At 38.9% G+C, this 24,407-nt stretch overlaps 1 protein-coding gene across 5 annotated transcripts in view; it reads left to right on the top strand.

Annotated features, from left to right (window-relative positions):
• LOC106879055 (uncharacterized) overlaps positions 1–24,407 on the top strand; it is a 54,162-nt gene that overhangs the window by 18,058 nt on the left and 11,697 nt on the right. The window contains exons 1-2 of one of the 5 annotated variants that reach the window (XM_014928482.3): positions 17,625–17,702; positions 18,454–18,780. The exons of 1 other annotated variant lie outside the window; for it this stretch is intronic. In XM_014928482.3, coding sequence (XP_014783968.1) covers positions 18,779–18,780 — 2 coding nt within the window. In that variant the 5' untranslated portion in view covers positions 17,625–17,702; positions 18,454–18,778. Of the gene's footprint in view, positions 1–17,624; positions 17,703–18,064; positions 18,128–18,453; positions 18,781–24,407 lie in introns of those variants that run through there. 3 more of the 5 variants (XM_014928483.2, XM_014928484.3, XM_014928481.3) reach the window with 3 other exon arrangements.

The following is a 24,407-nucleotide window of genomic DNA, read 5'->3' as shown; positions in this document are numbered from 1 at the left end:
AAGTCCTGAGGTCGATTTGCTCGAATAAAGGCGTTGCTCCAGCATGGCCACAGTCAAATGACTGAAACAAGTAAAAGAGTAAAGAGTAAAAGAGTATAAAGAAAACACTGGATTGTTCTTGAAATATGTTTGGCAAAAGAGTAAGGGTGAATCTGCCAATATCACATAGCCTATCTTTGACAGAGCTACCCCATACAACAATAGTTCAAAACAGTGCAATTTATGTTTGACTGAGAAATTTCATATTATATTCCCCCCACACAAATCATGAGCAAACGGAACTAATATTGACTTGCAATGATGGAATGAAATGTCTTAGATCAGATAAGCTAATAATTGCCGCTAATTCTATTATTAGTATTATTAATTATCATATTAAATTAATTACTCTCATATTTAGCATATTGCCTGTTATTACAAGCTCTCTTTCCCCATCCCATTCTCTGAAGTATACTGGCAACCATGTTTTGCAAGCAAGTTGGGCTAGATGTAGTAATTGCTTTTACTATTATTCTTAATTATTGTATTTATTAATTGCATATTTATTTTTGTCAATTATCGCAATTAATTAGTTTCACATTTAATAATGTTATTTGTCCATCTGTTATGGCCAGCTTTCACTCTCCACTCCCGTCTTCTCCTTGAGGTGTACTGGCAAACATGTTTTGCAAACAAGTTAAGCTGATTATAGCTAATAGTTATTGCTAGTGGTCTGTTGCAATTATTATTATTATTGCTATTATTATTATTATTACAATTAAACCTTGGGAGAGGCATTATGCCGGTAATAAACACACGCACTGGTTCAGTCCTTTATTAATTTATATAGTTTTTTTGTTAAATTATTTCATTTCACTCTTGCAATCTCTTCAGTAACTTGTCTCTCCACTTCCATTTATTTTGAATGTATGATCTGGCGTTGTTTTGGCATTGTTTTGGCGTTGTTTCGAAATTGTTCGGTATGAGCATGTGAGTGTGTGCAAGCTCGTATGTGTGCATGCTCATATGTGTGCACGCACTTATGTGTTCGTGCTTATATGTAAGTATGTGCGTCCATATGTGTGTTTGTAACAATTTCGTTTATATCAAAACAACGCCAAAACAACGCCAGATCATACATTCAAAATAAATAGAAGTGGAGAGACAAGTTACTGAAGAGATTGCAAGAGTGCAATGAAATAATTTAACAAAAAACTATATAAATTAATAAAGGACTGAACCAGTGCGTGTGTTTATTACCGGCATAATGCCTCTCCCAAGGTTTAATTGTATTTCTTTCAACACACGTATCTACATCAAGAATCTTGCACACGAAATGCACATACAAAATATTATTATTATTATTATTGTTATTATTATTATTATTATTATTATTATTCAGTAGCTTTATTTTTATAACGTGCTTTCACTTCACTACAGAGCGCAGCTCTGTGCGCCTTGGGTATGTGCTGTGGTTTGCTGTGATGCTCTTATGGTTACTGCATTGAAAGTGTTTTGAGTAGGATGTGTGCAGTGCCCAGTAGTGCAATTTTCTGTATGTTATATATATTTGTAAGTCCTGATGTTTTTGTTATGTATTTGTCTGAATATTTTTTTATTATACCTAATGCACCTACTATGATAGGAATTATTTCTGTTTTTAGATTCCACATTCGAGTTACCTCAATTTCTAGGTCTTTGTATTTTGAAAGTTTCTCCATTTCTTTTAGAGAAACATTGTCATCTGCTGGTATTGATACATCAATTAGAAAGCATTTTTTTCTTCATGATCTTTGACAACTATATCTGGTCTATTTACCTTAATTTCTCTATCTGTGTGTATTGGCATATCCCAGAGTATGGTTGCTTTCTCGTTTTCTGTGACCTTTTCTGGCGTGTGTTTATACCATCTTTTTTCTGTTGTTATTCCATAGTGTTGGCATAGCTTCCAGTGTATATAGGTCCCAGCTCTGTCATGTCTGTGAATGTATTCCTTCTTAGCCAGGACTGGGCAGCCAGAGATAATATGATTTATTGTTTCTTGTCCATCTCCACATATTCTGCAGTTACTTGTTATGTTTCTTTTTATTATTATTATTATTATTATTATTATTATTATTATTATTATTACTGAGGCAATGACTAGTGACCGAGACCTTTGGAGATATGGTATGCTTGAGAAGACCTGACAAGCCAAGTGAGACCATAACCCGTGGCCTATGCTAGTGGGTGTAACCAGCCCGCTTATGAGTACCCCTCATTCATTGGACAATAAACTTTGCTTGCGAAGACCCATTGAAGCAAGTGGAATCAAAATCAAAATCACTGACGTGGCTGATAACAGTACCGCCTGATTGGCACTTGTGCCAGTGGAACGTTAAAAGTACCATCCATGCATGATCGCTGCCAGGGACGCTGATTGGCTTCCGTGAAGTGGCACGTAAAAAGCACCATTCGACTGCGATCATTGCTAGCATTGCCTTACTGGCACATGTACCAGTGGCACATGAGAAACAACATTTGATAGTGGTCATTGCTAGTGCCGCTGGACTGGCTCCCATGCAGGTAGCATGTAAAAAACACTTTTTGGGCGTGGTCATTGCCAGAAACACCTGACTGGCCCACGTGCCGGTGGCATGTAAAAGCACCCACTACACTCTCGAAATGGTTGGTGTTAGGAAGGGCATCCAGCTGTAGAAACTCTGCCAGATCAGATTGGAGTCTGGTGCAGCCTTCTGGCTCGCCAGTCCTCAGTCAAACCATCCAAACCATGGCAGCATGGAAAGCAGACTTTAAACAATGATGATGATGATGATAATGATTATTATTATTAGAAGGTGTCGAGCTGGCAGAATCGTTAGCATGCCAGGCAAAATGCTTAGTAGCATTTTGCCCATCTTTACGGTCTGGGTTCAAATTCTGCTGAGGTTGACTTTGCCTTTCATCCATTCGAGGTCAATAAATTAAGTACCTGTTACGCACTGGGATTGATATAATCAATTTACCCCCTCCCCACAAATTTCAGGCCTCCTTCTTCTCCTCCTCCTCCTCCTCCTCCTCATCATCATCATCATCATCACCCCCCACCACCACCACCACCACCACCATCATCATCATCATCATCATCATCATCATCTTATGCTGGCATGGGTTGGATGGTTTGATATGAGCTGGCAGGGACAGGAGCTACACCAGACAGCCAACCACCTTACAGATAATAGAAAGGGTGTTTTTTTTTATGTAGCAGCATCACCATTTCTTTTGACATGGGACCAGCATCAATGCCCTTTGCATGGCACCATCACCAGTGCTTTTTTTACAGGGCACTGCCCAGGGATGCTGACCTTACAAACCATAATGAAAGTCCCATCTAGAAGAGCAGTATCTCTAAATAAAACTCGTTGTGTAGATGCCGCATTTCAGTCCTGATAGGTAATCTCCCCAGCGCTGCACTCATGATAATAAGCACCCCAGTTTATAACCGTTAAATGGTTGGTGGCAGGAAAACCATTCAGCCAATTGGACCCTACCTAAATCCTGAACAATTACAAATACAATAGAAACCGATAAATGGCCAAACACTTAACCAAGTTAATGCTACACTCAGCAATGGGGTTGTTAAGTGGAACACTTGAGTAAGAGTGATAATCCTACGACTCTTATCAAACAACACAAACGCTTTTTATTTCAGGTATAGAAAACAAATATTATACAACTATCACCAATTACAATTGTCTGACCACCTGACAAGTGCTGGCAGGCCAAAACTTTGAAGTTACTGTCACCCCTCTATGTGCAATACTGTAATAGATATGTAATTTGATAAAAAGTGTTGATGCATTCTTCACTTTAATGCTAAATTGGTTTTATATATATCTTGACATAAAAACGAACATTAGCATATATACACACACACACACACACACACACACACATTCTTTTATTTGTTTCAGTCATTTGATTGTGGCCATGCTGGAGCACTGCCTTTAGTCAAAGAAAATGACCCCAGCACATATTCTTTGTAAGAATAGCCTGGGCAAAGTTCAGAGGGCTCCTACCTCTGCCAGTAACAAAGGACCTCTTGCTCAGAGTGAAAGGTAGACTCAATGACACATGTGTGCGAACAGCCATGCTACATGGCAGTGAAACATGGGCTGTGACCGCTGAAGACATGTGCAAGAAAAGTTGGACATAAGAAGCATCAGGTGTGATGTGCAAGAGAGATGACTGCACTGGTATGGTCAGGTGTTGCATATGGATGAGAACAGCTGTGTGAAAAAGTGTCACACCCTAACAGTGGAGGGAACCTGTGGGAGAGGTAGGCCTAGGGAGACCTGTGATGAGGTGGTGAAGCATGACCTTCGGACGTTGGGCCTCACGGAGGTAATGACAAGTGACCGAGACCTTTTGGAGATATGCTGTGCTTAAGAAGACCTGGCAAGCCAAGTGAGACCATAACCGTGGCCTATGCCAGTGTCGCATAACCAGGCCATTTAAGAATACCCTTCAATCATTGGGCACTAAACTGTGCTTGAGAAGACCTGTTGAGTCAAGTGAAATCATTGTCGTAGCTAATGCCAGTACTGTCTGACTGGCTCCTGTGCTGGTGGCATATAGAAAGCACCATTTGAGCATGGCCATTGATTGTGCCGCCTGACTGGGTCCTGTGTTGGTGGCAAGTAAAAAGCACCATTCAAGCATGGTCGATGCTACTACCGCTTGAGTGGCCCCTGTGCTGGTGGCACATAAAAAACACCCACTACACTCTTGGAGTTGTTGGCATTAGGAAGGACATCTAGCTGCAGAAACCTTGCCTGGTGCAGCCTCCTGGTTTGCCAGTCCTAGGTCAAACCGTCCAACCCATGCCAGCATGGAAAGCAGACGTTAAACAATGATGATGTGATGATGACATATATGTTTGAGTGTGTGAGTGTGTGTGAATAGATATATATATATGTACATACATACATACATATATGTATGTATGTGCGTATGTATTATAGATGTATAACATAAAATTGCTATATATAAAAGGACATGACACTGCCAAAATGTTATCTTTAAGATAAAGTGTTAGTTGTATTTGAAGTGGTATGAACGCATATATGTGTTGCATTCTGTGTCATTATTCACTTTTATTTCAAGATTTCTTGGCAACAGAAAAAGAGTTGGCTTCTAACTTAGATCCAAGGCTCCTTCATTGGAATTTAACAAAATCAACAGGGTATTTTTGCATTGTGTGTGTCTGTGTGCGTGCGTGTGTGCAGTATTTGGAATCAGTGCATATGCATCTTTGTATGTTTTGTTTTATGTATGTATTCTCAAGCATATAGTTGCATATCTAGATATACACACATATACTTAAATGATAGACTTTTGAAAAGTTTTACAGTTCCCAGCAAGTATTATTCATTAGGAGCAGCCAAAGGCTTACCTGGAATGAGTCTTTAATAAATCTTTCTGTGGCTGTGTGGTAAGTAGTTTGCTTACGATCCACATGGTTCCGGGTTCAGTCTCACTGTGCGGAACCTTGGTCAAGTGTCTTCTACTATAGCCTTGAGCCGACCAAAACCTTGTGAATGGATTTGGTAGATGGAAACTAAAAGAAGTCTGTCGTGTGTGTGTGTGTGTGTGTGCAAATGTGTGTTCCCCACCACTGCTTGGCAACCAGTTTTGCTGTGTTTACATCCCCATAACTGAAAGAAGCGCGTCGTATATATGTATATATATATGTATATATATATATATATATATATATATATCATCATCATCATCATCATCGTTGAACGTCTGCTTTCCATGCTAGCATGGGTTGGACGATTTGACTGAGGACTGGTGAAACCGGATGGCAACACCAGGCTCCAGTCTGATTTGGCAGAGTTTCTACAGCTGGATGCCCTTCCTAACGCCAACCACTCAGAGAGTGTAGTGGGTGCTTTTACGTGTCACCCGCACGAAAACGGCCACGCTCGAAATGGTGTCTTTTATGTGCCACCCGCACAAGCCAGTCCAGGGGCACTGGCAACGATCTCGCTCGAAAATCCTACAGGAGCCAGTCAGGCGGTACTGGCAACGGCCACGCTCAAAATGGTGCATCTCATGTGCCACCCGCACAAGAACCAGTCCAGGGGCACTGGCAACGATCTTACTTGGCTTGCCGGGTCTTCTCACGCACAGCACATTTCCAAAGGTCTCGGTCAGTAGTCATCGCCTCGGTGAGGCCCAATGTACGGAGGTCTTGCCTCACCACCTCAGCCCAGGTCTTCCTGGGCCTACCTCTTCCACGGGTTCCCATGTATGTATGTATGTATATATATATATATATGTGTGTGTGTATGTATGTGTGTGTGTGTGTGTGTGTTTATGTGTGTGTTTGTCCCCCTCCCAACATCGCTTGACAACCGATGCTGGTGTGTTTATGTCCCCGTAACTTAGTGGTTCGCCAAAAGAGACCGGTAGAATAAGTACTAGGCATCCAAAGAATAAGTCCTGGGGTCGATTTGCTCGACTAAAAGGTGGTGTTCTAGCATGGCCACAGCCAAATGACTGAAACAAGTAAAAGAGTATAGGCACAAGGCCTGCATTTTGTGGGGATGGGGACAGTCAATCACATCAAACCCACTACTCAACTGATACTTGATTTATCAACTCCAAAAGGATGAAAGGCAAAGTCAACCTCGGAGGAATTTGAACTCAGAATGTAGAAGCAGACGAAATACAGCTTAGCATTTCACCCATTGTGCTAACGATTCTGCCAGCATGCCACCTTAACAACCCTTTAATAATGAATCATTGATGTCTAGTCTCGCATCAGTCCTGATCAACTGTCAGATTGACAAGCATCCCAGCCATTACTGGCCTGCCATTTTCCCCTAATTTGCAAGTAACCCAGGCACACATTATCAAACATATTCCTTTTTTTTTAAGATTGTAAAGAATATGATTTGAGGGACATTTGGCTGATATTTCTAGTATGTGGATTGACCAGGTCTGACGTACTTCCTGGACTCGTTGTTAAATGTGTTTGTGTAGTATTAGAGATGTTAAATGGCTATTCTCCTACTTGTTTCAGTCATCCGACTGCAGCCATGCTGGAGCAACACCTTAAAGGGTCTTAGTCGAAGAAATCGACCCCGGCACTTATTCTTTGTAAGCCTGGTACTTATCTTGTCAGTGTCTTTTGCTGAACTGCTAAGTTATGGGGATGTAAACATATCATCATCATTTGTCAAGCGATGGTGCAGGGACAAACATAGACTCAAAGACACACACACACACACATATGTGGATATATATATATATATATATGGATATATATATATATATATATATATATATATATATATATATATGTATATATATATGTGTGCATATATATATATATATATATACCAGGGCTGTGGAGTCTAAGACGGAGTTGTGGAGTCAGAAATAATTAAGAGGTAGCCGGAGTCAGAGTCAGACTCAGTAAAACTATACTGACTCCGACTCACAATATCTTTATTCTTTAATATAAACCAGTTATAACATAAAGGCCTACTCAAAGTACAAGCATATGCATATGCTTTATGAGATATGTAGACCACTATCACTTAATCACATAAAGAAGAGTCAAAGTCAGGGTCGGAGCCAGAGTCAGAGTAGGAGTCAAAGTTTCTTGTTTCGACTCCACAGCCCTGCTTATGACAACATATTTACAGCAGTTGAATAAACAACTATTCAAGAGACATCGAATGGAATAATAACAAGTTTTCACTTCCTGATATGCTAAACAGTAATACAAAAACTGTCCATAATTTATTAGTCTGAAAATTTGACACAAGGCCAGCAATTTAAAGGACGTGGGTAAGTTGATTTCATCGACCTTCAGTATTCAACTGGTACTTATTTTATCGACCCCAAATGGATGAAAGACAAAGTCAAGCCTGGCAGAATTTGAACTCAGAACATAAAATCAGATGAAATGCCACTCGGCACATTTTGTGACGTGCTAACAATTCTGCCAGCTCAATGCCTTAAAGACCATTCAGAATTATCGGTTTCAAATTTTAGCCTAAGGCCAGCAATTTAGGGGAAGGAGTTGAGTCGATTACATCAATCCCAGTGCTCAACTGGTACTTATTTTATCGACCCTGAAAGGATGAAAGGCAGAGTCAACCTTGGTAGAATTTGAGCTCAGAATGTAAAGACATACAAAATGTCATTTACCATTTTGGCTGGCACAGTAGTGATTCTGCAAGCTCACTTGCTTAACCGTTTCGATACCAACCCAGCTGAAACCACCTCTGGCTCTGTAGTACAAATGTCTTGTTTTCATAAGTTTTGAATTAAAATCTTCCACCAAACTTTAGTCACAATTGATGTGCCTAACACTAGCTTAAAGATAACTAAGTTATTTTATTAATTTCTTTTTATATTTAAAATTAAATGAAAGAAACACAGAGCATCTCAACAGAAATATGGTAACAAAAGGGTTAAAATATATAATACAGAAACCATTCTTAACCCTTTCGTTACCAACCCAGCTGAAACCACCTCTGGCTCTGTAGTACAAATGTCTTGTTTTCATAATCTTTTATATTTAGAATTAATTGGATAAAGCACAGAGCATCTCTACAGAAATACTGTAACAAAAGGGTTAAAGACAGTTCATAATTACTGAGAACAAAATTAAATAGAATTAGAACACCTTATCACAAAGCTGGCTTAGCTTTAAGAAAGAATCTTAGTTCGTTATATCTGGGAATTCAAAGTCCTAGCTTCTTATAGTACCCAAACGAGTTTCTAAAACAGCTATGAGCAAACCTGTGTCACAGGCGTTTCTGAATGGAGTGCCGAAAGAAAATTTACTTCCAGTTTTTATAATAGTGCGATCTGTCTGTTGACGAACCATGTTTCATGCGGCCCATTTCACGAAAAATGTTGCGCATGCCTATTCTAGAATGTTCAACCAAGCAATTTGGCAGGAATATTCCAGCTTGCTTAGTTATATAGCAACGAGGCGTTAAAACCGCTTATGGCGACAAAATTAACATTTAGCGTTTTCTTTTATGGCAGTATGGCAGGCCGTGGGCCTGTGCTAGAAAACCTGATTGCGATGGTTCTAAACTCCGTAGAAGCCGGCTATGAAATAAATCAAGGAAATCAACTTTCGAAGTCCTCGGAAGGGACATAACTCTCTTAAGGGACATAACTCATTCGAAATTAACAACTTGATAAATGAAAATCTTTACGGATTTTCATCTTCCAAACTACATGGTACCAGGTTCAATCCCACTGCGTGGCACCTACGGCAACTGTCTTCTACTATAGCCTCGGACCGTCCAAAGCCTTGTGAGTAGATTTGGTAGAAAGAAACTGAAACAATCCCGTCGTATGTTAATACATACATATATATATGTGTGTGTCTGTGTTTGTCACCCACCATCGCTTGACAACCGATGTTGGTGTGTTTGTGTCCCCGTAACTTAGCGGTTCGGTAAAAAAAGACCGATAGAATAAGTATTACGCTTACAAAGAAAAGTCCTGGGGTTGATTCAAGGCGGTGCTCTAGCATGGCCACAGTCAAATGACTGAAACGAATTAAAGAATGAAAGATATATATATATATATATATATATATATATATATATAAAGTGAAGTGTATTTATCGTGCAGTTACTGTTAATACTTCATTTAGAGAATTAACATTGCTTATATATATATATATATATATATATATATAAACTTTCAATGGCAGTACTCTACCCGAGCGTTGTTGCACTGAGAGAAAACCAACAAAAGAATAGGCGTGACTTTATAAGACCATGTGGTCTTGGGTTCAATCTCACTGTATGGCACCTTAGACGAGTATTTCCTACACTAGCCCCGGAGTCGCCAAAGCCTTGTGAGTGGATATGATAGACGGAAACTGAAAGAAGCCTGTCTTTGCGACTGTAGAAATGCTTATGAAAAATAAAGGTGAAGGGAAATAACTCATGGAACTGTCTAGTTGTTGTTTCCCCCCCCCCCCATTTAATTTAATTTTAAGATTTTAGACTACCCTTAAAGAGAGTTTCAGATCGCATTATTCATTTGTTCATCATTCTACTTGACTTGCACTAACTTGGGACTAAACAATTATAGCAACAAAAATTAAGTGAAGTAACAGAGTCAATAATATCGACCCTAATATTTGACTAGTATGATGGCAGCACGCAAAAACCCTGTTAACCATTCTGAATCACACACAGGCTGTTGAATTCACCTAAGCATTTATTTTGTGATGTCAAAGTTTTCGTCGCTCAAAACTGCGACACGGTCACTTTTAACACCGTATTACAGACAATAAATGTTTACATAAAGTTAACAGTCTTTGTGTGTTTATGACTGGCTAATATATGTTTTCCAGGCTGTAATCGTTTTAGTTTCAACACACGATCTCGGATCAAATCACTTGCCTGACAAACGCACCTTCATAACTTGACAATTACTTATATTGTTGTCTTCAGAAATGATGAAAGCCAAAAAAGATGTCTGGGAGACATGAACATAGAATGTCAAGATATGGTGTTATATACCACAAAGATGTAGTCCGTTGCTCTGTCGGGCCTCTGCACACCACTCACTGGTAGAAATAACGGTACCTTTTGGTTACCTCACCCTCATTAAAAAATTAGGATATCTCCCCACGTTTTATGAGAAATATCCATACTTTTGATTATCTCTCTCAACTAAGAAGTTGTTTAACCCTCAATAAAATAACAAAAAAAAAGTGGAAAAATAAACAAATATGAAAACTGAAATAATTAAACATTTTATTGGATCTTTACTCTTTTATTCTTTTACTTGTTTCAGTCATTTGACTGCGGCCATGTTGGAGCACCGCCTTTAGTCGAGCAAAGCGACCCGAGGACTTATTCTTTGTAAGCCTAGTACTTATTCTATTGGTCTCTTTTGCCGAACCACTAAGTTGCGGGGGCGTAAACACACCAGCATCGGTTGTCAAGCGATGTTGGGGGGACAAACACAGATATACAAACACACACACACATATATATATATACATATATACGATGGGCTTCTTTCAGTTTCCATCTTCCAAATCTACTCACAAGGCTATAGTAGAAGACACTTGCCCAAAGTGCCACGGATCTGATGACATTTCTATAACAAATCAAACCATGTCTATCGAGGAGACCAAATGTCAACAATCTGTTGAAGTATTGAAGCAAAAGGATATAACTCTTAATCCAATCTCTTGTCACCACATAAACTGAAATTTTTCGTGGGGAGATAACCTAATCTTTTAATGGCAATTTAATTGGGGTGAGATAACGAAAATGTACCGAGATGACAATGCTATGACGTCGCCCAGTTGTTCTCAAACAGACAAATACTAACACCCTCACCGCCACTTCCAAAACTATTCGTGAATTTTTTAGCGCCTTCTTTATTAATCCTTTCTAATTTTGTCTCAAGACAAATAGTTTTCGAGGTAGGAGGCATGTGGATTATATTATTCTTTTTCTTTTTTATTCTTTTATTTGTTTCAGTCATTTGAATGCGGCCATGCTAGAGCACCGCCTTTAGTTGAATAAACCGACCCCAGAACTTACACTTTGTAAGCCTAGTACTTATTCTATCGGTCTCTTTTGCCGAACCGCTAAGTAACGGGGACGTCGACACACCAGCATCGATTGTCAAGCAATGGTGGTGGGGACAAACACACACATACGACAACACACACACACAAACATATATACATATATATATATATATATATATACAATGGGCTTCTTTCAGTTTCCTTCTACCAAATCCACTCACAAAGCTTTGGTCGACCTGAGGTTATAGTAGAAGACACTTGCCCAAGGTGCCATGCAGTGAGACTGACCCCGGAACCATGTGGTTGGTAAGCAAGCTACTTTATTTCATTTTATTGGCTATGTAAGCCGTATACAGATGGAGTAGCTGCAGGCTGGACAAAGGCATTAATGAGATGAGATGAATGATGAACAGGATGATATTAATGGGAGAAGGCAGAAGATGCCTGCCAATCTTTGCTTCTCTAAAACATTGTTCTTTTGTGAACTTACAGTTTGAGGCAATAAACCTCTTACCAATATTTCTTTTGCACTCAAGGTCCTTACCACACAGCCACTCCTGTATTGACACAAGTATTTGAGCAGTACTTTATTTTATCGACCCTGAAAAGATGAAAGAGAAGACAAAAATAGATTTTGCATTCATTCGTTTCTTCTTCCTTCGCCATGGCCTTGGACAAGATTATAACACGTGACAGTCTGTCTGCCCACTTTTTTAATCCATACATCACCTTATCCCATGAGAAATACTAGTTCAGCCCAAGCTTAATTCTGACTTGACCAACATGTGATCAAAGATATTTAAGCCATGACTACACCGTCTTTGCTTTAGTTATCATGTGTCTTTGATTGCATTATTCTAGATACACAATGTCTTCTGTCACTTTTTAAGTTGGCATTATAAATATACCAGCTGACCCCGTGCCGTCAAAAATGAAGGCTAACTGTAGAATTTTATATCTAAAATATGGATGGTAAATCAAATTAATACACTTGTCAATGTTATCCAGTGGTTGTCTTTTTGAGATGGGACATCAAATATCGTTTGTTACTGAAAGATTCCTGGCTCACATATACATCCACATACTTCTCTTGTACACACACACACACATATACTTAAACACACACACACATACTCACACACACACACACATATACTCACACACACACACACTCACACAGAGTTGAAACACTTTGATTTTTCTTTCCAGTGTTGAATGTTCACCATCCCATTTTCATTACATACACACACACACACACATTCCTCCCTTTCACATACACACACGTACTCACACAGAGTTGAAATGCTCCCACTACCAGTTTGCCACCCCCCCTTCCTTCCTTCTTTATTCATCTATTACCCCTTCCTTTCTCATTCATATGATGTGACGGAGAAAAACACAATTGTATTACTATAGTGGAAGACACTCCACCTGATTACAGCGTCGGTCCAAGACGTTCATCCCCCTCACCCTCCAACACATTGCTTCTCATGGGAACAGACCGTGGCTGACAAGACTGATACAAAATTGGCAGATCCTGTGGCACTGAAGGTGACCCCAGACAACAGCCAGTGGGTTGTTGACGGCATCTCCCCCTCTCTCCATGCAGTCTCCTGCACTTGGTTTCAACCATTCCAGTCCAGCATTGCAGACGAACTTCCATGCTTTCCGGCTAACAGAGAGACACCACATAAAATGGGAGACCGCTTGAGATTGTCATGGAAATGAAGTTTTGGATGTCCATGAGGCCTGTTTCCAGTCTCAGTCTTGCTAAAAAGGACCATTTTTGGAAGCCGGTTACCTGGCGTCCAAATTACATGGCCAACTCAGCGGAGAAATTATATACGCTTCAAGTCTTCTACTTGCTTCAGTCATTTTGATTGCAGCCATTCTGGAGCACTGCCTCTAGTTGAACAAATCGACCCTGGTACTTATTCTTTGTAAGCCTGGTACTTATTCCATTAGTCTCTTTTGCTGAATTGCTAAGTTATGGGGACATAAACATACTAACATTGGTTGTCAAGCGATGGTGGGGGGACAGACACAGACACACAAATACACACACACACACAGATATATATATATATATAGACATAGGGCAGGGAATTGCCAATTAGTTAATAAGATTAATAATTAACAATTTTGCCAAGTAGTTCAGTATGAAAAAACCTTTATCGGTAAAAACATTTATAATCATAAATATATAGGGGTCAGCATGAGTTGCTTCACTAACATACTGAAAATTTAGAAATAGCAGTCAAAAAACTACTGATTCTAAACTACAATTTTTTCTCTAACGGATGGCGAAATTTACGGCACACATAGAACAAAAACAGAAGTGAAAACAAAAACAAACCCGCCTTTAATAGTTTTATATTCTTAACCACGAAACGTCGTACATGATTAACTAAAGGCAGGTTTGTTTTTGTTTTCACTTCTGTTTTTGTTCTATGTGTGCCGTAAATATCGCCATCCGTTAGAGAAAAAATTGTAGTTTAGAATCAGTAGTTCTTTGACTGCTATTTCTAAATTTTCAGTATGTTGGTGAAGCAACTCATGCTGACCCCTATATATTTATGATTATATATATATATATATATATATATATATATATATATATATATATCAGAATCAAATGGAAATTGTAGTTGTGATCCCCATGCCGGTGGCACGTAAAAAGCACCATCCGAACGTGGCCGATGCCAGCACCGCCTTGACTGGCTTCCGTGCCGATGGTACGTAAAAAGCACCATCCAAATGTGGCCGATGCTAGCCCCTTCTGGCCCCTCTGCTGGTGGCACGTAAAAAGCACCCACTACACTCTCGGAATGGTTGCCGTTAGGAAGGGCATCCAGCTGTAGAAACACTACCAGATCAGACTGGAGCCTGGTACAGCCTCCTGGTTTCCCAGACCCCAGTCAAACCGTCCAACCCATGCCAGCATGGAAAACGGACGTTAAATGATGATGATGATGATGACGACTTCTTTCAGTTTCCATCTACCGAATTCACTCACAAGGATTTTTGGTCGGCCTGGTGCAGCCATCTGGTGCGCCAGTGCTCAGTCAAATCGTCCAACCCATGCTAACATGGAAAGTTGACATTAAACGAAGATGATGATGATAATAAACATTAACTTGGGCAAGTGTCTCCTACTATAGCCTTGGGCTGACCAAAGCCTTGTGAGTGGATTTGGTAGACGGAAACTGAAAGAAGCCTGTTGTATATATATATATATATATATATATATATATATATATATAATAATAATAATAATATTAGGGATAAAATCCAAAATTACAGGTAAAAACTCAATTAAAATCAATTTATTAAAAATTAGAATTAAATTAAGTTTCACAGAGTAAAATTTATTGTGCTTTTAATTATTAATTTTTCTATATGTGACGGTGGATTTTCATGGATGAGTTCATGAACCTTGGTTCTTTTCCCTAAAACTATATATATATAATTAGAAATATAATATTTCTAAATCTCTCAGAGAGATTTAAGCAGTAGTGGAGCAATAAAGTTGTAGTATATTGTCAACTTAATGTGACAATCCCAATAAGGGAACACACTACTGCCGTTTAGCCCTAGGAAGCTGGACCGCTTCCTGTCGGCCTTGACACAATTACTGTGTCCTTAAGTTTGTGAGGGGAGACAAGCTCCCGCACCCAGCCTAGCCAGCATTCAGGGACATGTTTCTGAGTCTTTGCTCGTCATCAGCCTGAAGTATCTTGCCTGCTGGATACAGAAGCCTGTTCCGCCTTCGCAAACTTATATAAATCATAGTGAAGTTTATCCACTACTGCTTAAATCTCTCTGAGAGATTTAGAAATATTATATTTCTAATTTTGCTGATCAGTGAATGAACTTCACTATGATTTATATATGTTTGCGAAGGCGAGACAGGCTTCTCTATCCAGTTGGCAAGCTACTTTAGGCTGATGACGAGCAAAGACTCAGAAACATGTCCCTGAATGCTGGCTAGGCTGGGTGGGGGAGCTTGTCTCCCCTCGCAAATTTAAGGACACAGTAATTGTGTCAAGGCCGACAGGAAGCGGTCCAGCTTCCTAGGGCTAAACGGCAGTAGTGTGTTCCCTTATTGGGATTGTCACATTAAGTTGACAATATACTACAACTTTATATATATATATATATATATATATATATATCTGTGGGGGTATGTATTTGTGTTTGTCCCCCACCACAGCTTGACAACTGATGTTGGTGTGTTTACGTTCCCATAACTTAGTGGTTTGACAAAAGAGACTGATATAGTTAGTGCTAGGCTTGCAAAGAATGAGTCTTGGGGTCAAATTGTTTGACTAAAAGGCAGTGCTCCAGCATGGCCACTGTCAAATGACTGAAACAAGTAAAGAAATAAAAATATAAGGTTAGAGTCAAGTTTAAAGTTAGGGATAACAAGATGTCGAAGGGCCATATCTGGGCCTCGTTTCATTCCCATCTCAAGTGGCAACACGGGAAAGGCTTCTCTCAGGTGGGGCTGACAAACAAAATTAAGTTTGAATCAATTTGTTGAAATGCTTCTTAATCACATGGTTCCCGGGTCAGTCCCACTGCATGGCATATTAGACAAGTATCTTCTACCATAGCCCTGGGCCGTGAAATTTTTTTCCCACGCGAGTTCCGGACCCATTATGAACTCATTTGCATACAGCCAATCAGAGCTCAACTATCAAACTAATTTATGAGCGCATAAGTGATGGGTGATAAGATAAGGTCATTTGAGTAAGGAATGACCAAGCTTCTTTTCTCTTTTAATAATTGTTCGTTTCAACCATGGCTGCCTCTGCGTAATTATTTGTGTTGTTTACTTTGTAAAACAGTAAGGGGAGAGGGTTGCTAGCACACCACCCTCTACCCACATCTTTAGCATATGGGGCCCTAACATAATCCGATGATAGGTATAGATGCCAATCTATCTAATTACTTGTCTCCTTCTAAAATCAGGCATAACTTGGCGATCGGTCGACTTACAACACCGTTCTTCCTCTTGAGTTTACTTGGTAGAGTTTGTTTACTACCATGACAACAAGGTCAAGGTGAGCTCTGATTGGCTGTATGCAAATGTGCTCATTACTGGGGTCCGGAACTCTCATAGGAAAAAAAATTTCGCCCCCGGGCCTTCCAAAGTTTCACGAGTGGATTTGTTAGACGGAAACTGAAAGAAACCAGTCGTACGTGTGAAGGCGCGTGGCTTAGTGGTTAGAGTATTCGGCTCACTATCAGAAGGTCGAGAGTTCGAATCCTAACTGCGCGTTGTGTCCTTGAGCAAGACACTTTATTTCCCGTTGCTCCGGTCCACGCAATTCGCAAAACTTAGTTGTACCTGTGGAATGCTCAGCCACTTGCACGATAATTTAAAAAGCAGGCTGTTCCGTTGACCGAATCAACTGGAACACGCATCGTCGGAACCGACGGAGTATTACTATAAATGCGTTTATGCATATGTGTGTGTATGTATGTATGTATGTGCGCGTGTGTGTGTGCATCTATCCATGTCTGTCCTCCCGCTTACGCCACCACTACTTCCGGTGTTGGTTTGTTTAGTCTCCGTTACTAGCAATTCGGCAGAAGCAATCGATAAAATAAGTACCCAGCTTTAAAAAAAAAATAAAGTGCTGAGATCGATTCATTCGACTAAAAAAAAAATTTTTTTTAACCCTTCAAGGCTACGCCCCAGCATGGCTGTATTCCAATGACTGAAACAAGTAAAACATAGAATATTCCAACAGTTAACTCCGTGGACAACCAATTCAGGACGAATCTCTCGTCCGTCGGCGAAAATGCAACAGGAATGCGAGGCCTTGTGCTTCTGCGAGAAGACATTTTTAAATACCGAGTCATAACCGGAAGTTTATTTCATGCCGTGAACTTCCGGATCAAGATCTCCCGCGAAAAGATTACGAGGCTTTCATACTTTCCCCCTTTATATATATATGTAGATGTATTTAAAAAAATCAACAGCAAAAAAACGGGATCATATCTATTTGCAAGAATAAAAAGGAAAATATTTTTTTAAAATGCACTTCTTATATAAGCGCAAAGATAGAACTAACGAAAGTGTTATTTTGATGTGGAGTTAAAATATTCAGACAACGAATTGTTTCAAGTAAGTGTTTCTTTAAAATTACTTTTACCAATTATAAATATTTAGGTATCAGATCTCCTACGTTACATTTAATTTTCTTGCTTTTTAAATGAATAATAAGCAGCGTTTTACTTATATTACAGCAATCATATTCGCCTTGTTTATCAGGTGTTTTTTTGCAGGTAGCTGCATGTCGATTTGCGATGTTAATATAGAAAAGCAAATGTTTTAATTAAGACAAAACATCGAATATCGTCGCTTTATTGATAGATCGATTATTATGTTTATGCCATTTTCTCAAAGATCAAACTTTAAAATACCTCCTCCTCCTTTACTTTTTCTCCAATCAGATTTTATTCATTTATTTATTTCTTGTACTGAAGCACATGACTTAGGGTTTATTAGGAGGGAGAAATGAAATTTAATGACGTCCAAGCAATAGTGATGTAAGTTCATGTTTAACCTCAGGTCAACCTCTGAATGAGTCGGTATATAATCAAAGACGTTCCAGTCGTGGTTGTCACATCTTTTATTTATTTATTTTAATTTTAAATATTACACAGCTGTAATTTGTCCATCCATTATTTTATTTTCTTAAAGACTAAGGTGATGAGGGGAAGATTTAGCTGCTATTTCGTGCAGACTGGCTTAGCTTGTCTTGACTATTTTTATGTTTTCTGGCATTTTGTTGTTGCTTTCATTACGTTCATTTCCATGTCGATTTTCGTTGATAACTTCTTTGTAACGTTGATTTATTTTCATTCAATTCAAGGTGTTGGGTTTTAGTAGTAGAAGAAATACTTGAAGTTGCCTCGTTCAATCTGTCCCCAAGGGCATTAGTTGTTTAAATGAAACGGCTTTAAACACACAAACCAAAATTTGGTCGAAGACACACCTCTGCCCTACCCTTCACTAATTGGTGCAAGGAAAGTTACAACCTAATCACTGACGGGAATGCAACTGTCATACAAGTTAGGGGCCACTGACCAATTAAACAACATTAATTATTTAAAACCAGACAGAAACATAGACATAGGTGGCTGTTCTTATCGCTTGAATCGACATCTGTCAATTTATTTGGAGAAGACAAAACAAAAATGTGAGTAACCTACCAAGACACTCAACGCTTGCTAAATTTATTACGGGTTCTTGATTAAACTATTTACTCAGCAAATTATTATGGTAATCATGGTATATCTTATGGTGCATACATTCTTATTTTTTATGAACATTTTCCGTCGGATGGATATAATATATATATATCCATTCAGGACGCACGCACTCATTAATTATATATATATATATCCATTCAGGGCGCACGCACTCTCATTAATATATATATGTGTGTGTGTGTGTGTATAATATTTCTTTTTTAGGTTTTTATAGGTAAAACTTAGAGAAATTTTATGGAACGATGAGTGAATCTTGAAGCAGATAAAGCTATACAAAGTGCAAAAAGAAGAAAACTTATTTCTCTTTTAGGGTCTAAACAACTGTAATTTCGATAGTTTTTGTCGTTCAGTTGTTGTTTAACCCCAGGTCATTTCTGATCAAAGACATGTCAGCTACGGTCAATACGTACTTAAAATTTTTTTCCAGTAAAACATTTCTAAGATTACATTACACATTGAATCCTTTGTTGTTATTTAATTTCAGGTCAGCACCAATTAAGAAGACCTTCATATACATATATATAGGGTAGCCATTCAGTCTGGATATATGAGAAATATATCGTGCTAAGAGTTTTGCTAGCCTATGTATCCAGACTTTACGGTCACCCCATAATATTGTCTAAGGCGATCAAGCCGTGATTATGCAATGTTTAAGTATAATATATCCAGCACTATCTTATGTTGCACACATACTCTCTCTCTCTCTCTCTTTCTTTTTTTTTTCAATCCGTTGGTGATGGTTTGAAGAATATTTGGCTGCTATTTTTACCGGTCGAATAACTAGAGACTTATTCGTTGATTCGTTTGTTTTTTAATTGAGCTTTTTTTTTAATTAACCTTTATTTCTAACATTTTTGATGTTTTGATAAAAAGAAAAACTTGGCGTATCTTCGTTCCCAGGGCTGAGTAATTCACCTTCTAGGTATATACCATACCGTAAGGGAAAATGGTTTCCTTGAAAAAAGAAATTACTGAAGAACGAAAGTAAAATAATGGTTGTGGATTGTTGGTTATAGATACATCAAGTGTGACGTTGTCATTATAGAAATTAGATCCACTGAATATTTTAAATGTGAGACCAAGTGTGTCAAATATAAATAGAATAAATTTCAAATGATTCACAGCAATTACACTGGGATTTTATTGTATTTTATTTCAACCTGGTTCAAGGTACACCTCATTAGGTATCTGCATCATGCAGGTGGATGTCTATGGAGGTGTACCAAAAGAGTTTCTAGCAAAAAAAAAATGTTATTGCAGGTGTATAATTTTCACCAAATGGAAATTGTGCAAGTCATTAGTTTCGTGTATTTTTAGTTCTATGACAAAGCAAACATTAACCCTTTAGTATTCAGGTTACTCTGTGAAATTCACATTGTTTTGAATTAACCATGCATTAACTTGTAATTTTGAGATTTCTATAATGAGACGGTTTATTTTCAGAATGATATTGTAGGGTAGGTGTGAGAGGTCAGATCTGGCTGGCTTGAACATAAAACAGGTAGACTATTGTGGCCTAATATTGTCAGTTTAAATGGTAAAAGGTTAAAAATAAATATCCCTTGTAAACACTTTTTATCCAAACAAAAACACTTTCCCTTTTTGATCTGGAAAACACTTACTTCTGACTAGGTAAATAAATACATTTTCTATGGGGTCCTAGAAATGAGAAAGTGCAAACAGCCCTTGAAGGCCGGGTTACACTCTAGCCTTATGATTTGAGAGAATCTGGCTGCTCTCAGATTGGTTGGCATTAGGAAGGGCATCCAGCTGTAGAAACTTTGCCAGATCAGATTGGAGCCAGGTGCAGCCATCTGCTAGTATGAGGATTAGATGGAGACTTATTCAAAACATTATTTTACACATGGATGCCCTTCCCGTCACCAACCCCCACTTGTTTCCCTGCAATGGAATATTTGAAGTAATGATCATTTGCAACCATCACATGCTGTTAAGATAAGGGTACACACATACCTACATGTATGTATGCAGGCAACTATTCATTAGTGCATGCATGCGTGCTGCAAACTTCTTTCAGCCTCTATCTGCCAAATTCACTCACAAGACTTTGGCTTGCCCAGAGCTATAGTAGAAAACATTTATGCAAAGTGCCACACAGTGGAACGAAGCCTGAAACCACAAGGCTGGGAATCAAGCTTCTCAACAACACAGCTGTTCCAAAACATAATATATTAAAGTAAATAAATAAAAATGGACCTGAAAGTGATTTTGCATCCACAAGGCACAGTGAGAGCAATTTGTTGAGGAGGGCAGGAATTCTGGCTAATAGTTAATACAAAGTGGAAGGTCGTCTTTATTGATGATGTAAGCAACCTCTACTTCTGCTGGCATGACAAAATACACCAAGTCTATGGCTGTAAAGTGGTTTGCAATAGAAAGAGTGTCTAATTGTGGGAATTAGGCCAAACCCTTTCACCCTCCCCCTCCAAACAAACATGACATGTGCAAAATAACAAACATTGATGATTGCCTCTGTTGTGTGTATCAGATGTAACAAATTGTAACAAGCTGTGAGGCACTGTACTAGGACACACCTGTCCAACCCAAACTTGTGAACATGTGGTCATCTGTAGTTATCCACAATCAACACCATTTTTTCTTTTAGTTAACATCTGTTTTATGTGAATGTGGTCTGGATAGTTGTGTGCAATAAGACATCTCCAGTTCATCTCAGATTCCTTATAAAGCAGCAAGTGTGTGGCTGTTTTCCTACCATCGTGTATGTAATCAAAGAAAGAACATGTTTTGCAAGACACTGCTTGAGTGTTGGGCCTCATGGAAGCAACGACCGAGACCTTTGGCATTATGTCGTGCTTGAGAAGAAGACCCATCAAGCCGAGCAAAATCGCAGTTGTGGCTGATACTGGTGTCATGCAAATTGGTTCTCGTGCCGGTGGCATGTAAAAGCACCCATTATACTCTTGGAGTGGTTGGCATTAGGTAGGACATCCAGTTGTAGAAAACCATGCCAAATCAGTCTGGTGCAGCCTTCCAGCGTGTCAGCCCAGTCAAACCGTCCAACCCATGCCAGTATGGACAACGGACATTAAATGATGATGATGATGCTGGAGAAACGAAGACGATATATCCAGAGGTCTCCATTCTCCTGGTCTGCCTGTATCAGCAGACCAAGAAGAACATATAACAATGGATTTGTTGAAGATATTAGATATCAAGTTGAGGAATTGAGGATCTGAAGATTGCTATGCAAGGTCAGGATACTTGGTGTGGAAGAGTCGCATTGGTCTAGGCAAGTCACCCAACTGGATATATTGTTCATCTGATTCTGCCCATTATCAGACATCAAATTAACTATATATATATTTTTTTTTTCTGTCTGAAATCTTTCTTTGTAGAGTTCTACAGGAAAGAGCCTCTTCAACAGGATTTCCTTGTGGGACACTCCACAAATCCAAGATTCCATGAAAGGTCACTAATGGTTTTGTGAATGGTCATGAGGGATTCCATGAGCAATAGTTACAAACTGATTAAATGAAAATGCATTTTAGAGTCCCTTCCCTTTTTTTTTTAATTCTATATTTCTAATTTTATTGTACATGCATAACATATTTTCTAAAGTAAAGGAATCTTGGCATCAGTAGGTGACCCTACAAGAGAAATTATCCTCTTAAAAGGATGTTTAGTGGAATTTGGTCTAAGCAAGGTGTTGGTTAACATGAAATTTTTATGGGGTCTCTTGAATTTAGTTTTGTCAAACCTTTTAAAAAGATTTTTATGATTTGGTTTAATTCTTACGAAACCTTATGGAAGAGATACAAAAAGATTGCTAAAGGCATTCAATCTCTTCATGTGGGAATTCCTTCAAACATGGAATGTTTTTATAAGGGTTCTCCATGACTATAAAGGTCAAGAAACACTGCTCTACATAACTGTTTATTTTGTTAGAAATAGTAGCCAAGCCATGTCAAATTACACCCTATTACATAAAAAAGGAGTGGAAACGCAATGGCCTAGTGGTTAGGGCGGCAGACTCGCGGTCATAGGATCGCGGTTTCGATTCCCAGACTGGGCGTTGTGAGTGTTTATTGAGCGAAAACACCTAAAGCTCCACGAGGCTCCGGCAGGGGATGGTGGCGAACCCTGCTGTACTCTTTCACCACAACTTTCTCTCACTCTTTCTTCCTGTTTCTGTTGTGCCTGTAATTCAAAGGGTCAGCCTTGTCACACTGTGTCTCGCTGAATATCCCCGAGAACTACGTTAAGGGTACACGTGTCTGTGGAGTGCTCAGCCACTTGCACGTTAATTTTACGAGCAGGCTGTTCCGTTGATTGGATCAACTGGAACCCTCGACGTCGTAAGCGACAGAGTGCCAACAACAAACATAAAAAATGAAGGAAGGACAAATCTGACAAAAAAAAAAAAAAGGTGGTGGGAAGCGGCGGTTTCTAACTGAAATATCACCCCTTGATCTGCTTCATCAGGATTCACCTTGGATTAAACAACACAAACGATAATCTTGCAGTTTCTTTCCATTGTTGCCTGCTCTCAACATTTTCCCTACCTTAATCTTTTAGCATTCAGATAACACTGTCAAATATTAAGTTCATTTATTCACATTGTTTGAAATTAATCATGCAGCATCTCATAGCTTCGAAATTTCTATGCATTTTTAGAATGACATTGTAGGATAGGTGTGAGAGGCCGAATCTGGCTGGCTTGAACTTAAAACAAGTAGAATATTTTGGTTCAGATAATAATAATAATGAAATTATTGTGTACAGTGCTCAGGTGCACTACAACTTACGAGGGTGAGTCAAAAAGTAATACCGTTTTGTTTAGAACAGGTATAATTACCAACACAGGAACATGTATCCTACATCAAAATGTAGCTGGTCCTCTGTGGATCACATCCCTACTTCTCAACATAGTCACTGTTTCTCTCAATAGCAATATTCCACTTTTGAATAAGAGCATGTATCCCTGCCCTGTAAAATTCTGTTGACTGTTCTTCAAGGACATGATTTGAGAGGGATTTGGTTGCTGTTTCTAGCAGGTTGATGAGACAGGTATATAGGCTCTGATTTTTTTGCTAACCTGCTCTAAATATTTAATAACTCTTGAGCTGTCCTGGTATTTACTCTTTTATTCTTCTACTTGTTTCAGTCATTTGACTGCGGCCATGCTGGAGCACCACGTTAAAGGGCTTTAGTTGAAGAAATTGACTTTAATCTTTGTGAGCCTAGCACTTATTCTATCGGTCTCTTTTGCCAAACTGCTAAGTTACAGGCACATAAACACACCAGCATCAGTTGTCAAGCGATGGCAGGAGGACAGATACATGCATATAAATATACACATATGTACACATATACAACATATTCAGTTTCCGTCTACCAAATCTACACACAAGGCTTTGGTCGGCCCATGGCTATCATAAAAGCCACTTATAGGCAAAGAAATGAACTGGGTAACTCGAGAATTGGGTATCTGTTTGCAGACACAGTGCTGCACTTACCTAACCTCATGTCTTTTACAAACAAAATGTGACTTATATTAAAAATACTTTTTGAA

Source organism: Octopus bimaculoides, chromosome 5 (genome assembly GCF_046866305.1).
Source record: "Octopus bimaculoides isolate indiv1 chromosome 5, ASM4686630v1, whole genome shotgun sequence".
NCBI classification, from domain to species: Eukaryota; Metazoa; Mollusca; class Cephalopoda; order Octopoda; family Octopodidae; genus Octopus; species Octopus bimaculoides.
Note: the sequence above shows the minus strand (reverse complement) of the source record. Positions and strands in the feature narration are given on the sequence as shown.